At 34.1% G+C, this 2,452-nt stretch overlaps 1 protein-coding gene across 1 annotated transcript; it reads right to left on the reverse strand.

Moving 5' to 3' along the window:
* Positions 1 to 307: 307 nt before the first annotated feature.
* LOC125775588 (uncharacterized) lies at positions 308 to 915 on the reverse strand. The gene is made up of 3 exons (XM_049446235.1): positions 671 to 915; positions 479 to 609; positions 308 to 409 (listed from the first exon to the last, which is right to left on the reverse strand). The coding sequence occupies exons 1-3, from the start codon at positions 883 to 885 to the stop codon at positions 318 to 320; spliced, it is 438 nt and encodes a 145-aa protein (XP_049302192.1). The 5' UTR covers positions 886 to 915; the 3' UTR covers positions 308 to 317.
* Between the last annotated feature and the right edge of the window lie 1,537 nt (positions 916 to 2,452).

A 2,452-nucleotide genomic window follows, 5' to 3' on the forward strand; every position in this document is an offset into this window, starting at 1 on the left:
ATTAATTTTATTATTTATTTAGAAATTCAAGCAAGCGCTCATTTGTTTCTTTCGAATCTTTATGTACTGTTCTATCATTTCTGTTTTTTTATTATCGTTTTCAACCATTTTTTCGTCAAGTCCTTAATTTCTTTGCTGGTTTCACTGAATTCTTGACTTGCTTTCTCAAGCTGGTTTTCGATTTGATCAAATTTTTTTAAAATTATTCTCTGAAAATGATTTCTTCTTTTATTCGTAGTATCACTTGGCTCTGGAGACGGTAATGGTTGCGAAGAAATATCGCTTGACAACATCGGCATCGCTGAGGGTGATGGCAGTCAAACTGGTGAGGACAATGGAGATGCAGCAACAAATGTCGAACACGCAGCCGTTTCCACCGAAATTTGGAGTGGTTCCGAGTTAGTAGAACCTTTTTAAAAATGTATATATATATGTAAATATAAATAATATATTGAATTACAAAACAAATGTTTCTTACTTTGAAAACTTTCCTCCACTAAGCTCTCTGCGTTGTAGCTGACGTACGGCAACAGTACGGATCTCATTTTATCGTACAGCGGCCACTGCGAGGGAGAACCGCCAGTTGATCCGACTGCTGTCTTCTCTTTCCTGTAAAACATGATATATATATAAAAATTATATTTTTCCTTAATTTTATTTAATTACATACCTATATCTCTGCGAAAGATTGTGCATTTTCGACTTTATTTCACTCGCCGTGAAATGCACACCTTGTTGCTGCAACTCCATTGCCATTTCCTCTACTATGTGGCTGTTCTTCCTTGAACCGCGAAAAGCACTTACTTTGCTCTGCCACAATTCAATTAGTAGGGCTTCTGCCCTATCACTCCAACAACTTCTTTTTTTATATTTTTGTTTTTCCATTTTTCAAATTAATAACAAGTGACAGCAGCTCTATTTTTATTTGGAATGAAAACAAATATCAAGTGACAATTTAGGGCCGGCAAAATATGTCTTCCAAAAAAATCGATTAAACTAGAGCAGGCACCGATTATTATGAGTGGAATGTAAGTTTTCAATCAGTTTTCAGCGAAAACTGTGTTTTCGTTTGACAGTTTTTACATGGACGAAAACACAAGTTTTCGTGCGAAAACCACTTTTTCCCACGAAAACATGTTTTCGCTGTCGATCCGAACATAGCATTATTCTGTTGTCATTCAATATTTGATTGTTGAAACTAATCGCTACGGTGATGTATAAGCGTTGATGATTTGATTTTTTTTTTTTGAAAATAAGGAAAATAAAATAATAATAACGCAATTAAATAAATAATTTATAATATATTTTAAGCCCAAAATAAGATGCTGAATGAATAAAAATTTATTGGTTAGAATTTGATTTGAATATAAACTCTTTCGTTAGAATTGGTTAATTTAGTAGGCAAGAGCCTCGCATAGAACAGTTTTGGTCCTTTGCCATACCAGATGGAGTTCAGTTACTAGGTACATTAACAGAAGTCATTCTTTAGGATGTCTGCACTTGACGTGAATTTCGACAGACGGCGCACATAGGGATTTCTGTGGCCGAAATTCAAAAATTTCATGTTGTCTGATTTGAATGAAAATTTCACAGTTTGTTACCAACTATCTATACATTATTTTTCCAAAGTATTAGGATTCTATCTGCATTAGTTTTTTGTCCAGAAATACCCAAAGTTGGTGAATGTAGAGAACATCAAAACTAGCAAAAAATTTACTCAAAAGTCAAATCATTGATACAATAAAACAACTATTGAAATTCAACTTTGTTATTATTTTTCATTTATAATATGTATCAAAGAAAAAATTTGCATCAAAATCCATTGAAAAAAATAATGCATAAAAAATTTTGTGGAACTACATAATTTGGACGTCAAAATTTCAATGTTCTTCAAATTCAAAGTGGTGCATCTTTTTAGCGCTGTCTACCGCTGTCGACATACATATACCGAATTAAAGCCTGAAGTCTCAGCTAAACGATAAAAAAAAATTCAGCTGCCCCAAATTGCCCCCCTTAAAAAAAACAATGTCAGAATGTCACGAAGATGTAAAAAAGTTGCTAAAAGAGACTTGATAAAAGAGAATTTAGTTGTATGGGAGGTGGGCGTAAAAGTGGGCGGATATTATTGAAATTTAACACCAACATATATAATGTCATAAAAATGCTATGTACCAAAAATCAGTGCTGTAGGTCAAAAATTAAGTTTCACCTTATATGGGAGGTGGGCGTAAAATAAAATTAAAAAAAAAAAATTTCATTTTTTTCTTGATTGGAATCCAAAACAATGATGTACCAAATGTCATTGTCCTGCGACAACTCCTTATATTTTTAGCCGCAGTATGCACTAGCAGAAACCTATGTGCAGCGTGGTCTTTCCAATGCGGGACAGGTGCACAAGATATGCTCCATTGTTTCCGTGGTGCCGGATGTGTGTCGCCACCAGACAGTGACC

The sequence above is a fragment of the Bactrocera dorsalis genome, chromosome 1 (assembly GCF_023373825.1).
Source record: "Bactrocera dorsalis isolate Fly_Bdor chromosome 1, ASM2337382v1, whole genome shotgun sequence".
Classification (NCBI taxonomy): Eukaryota; Metazoa; Arthropoda; class Insecta; order Diptera; family Tephritidae; genus Bactrocera; species Bactrocera dorsalis.

Coding starts and splice junctions, on each gene's coding strand:
- LOC125775588 (XM_049446235.1), bottom strand. CDS start 885: ATGGAAAAACAAAAATATAAAAAAAGAAGTTGTTGGAGTGATAGGGCA. Junction 610..670: donor AATCTTTCGCAGAGATATAG/GTATGTAATTAA, acceptor CATGTTTTACAG/GAAAGAGAAGACAGCAGTCG. Junction 410..478: donor AGTGGAGGAAAGTTTTCAAA/GTAAGAAACATT, acceptor ATTTTTAAAAAG/GTTCTACTAACTCGGAACCA.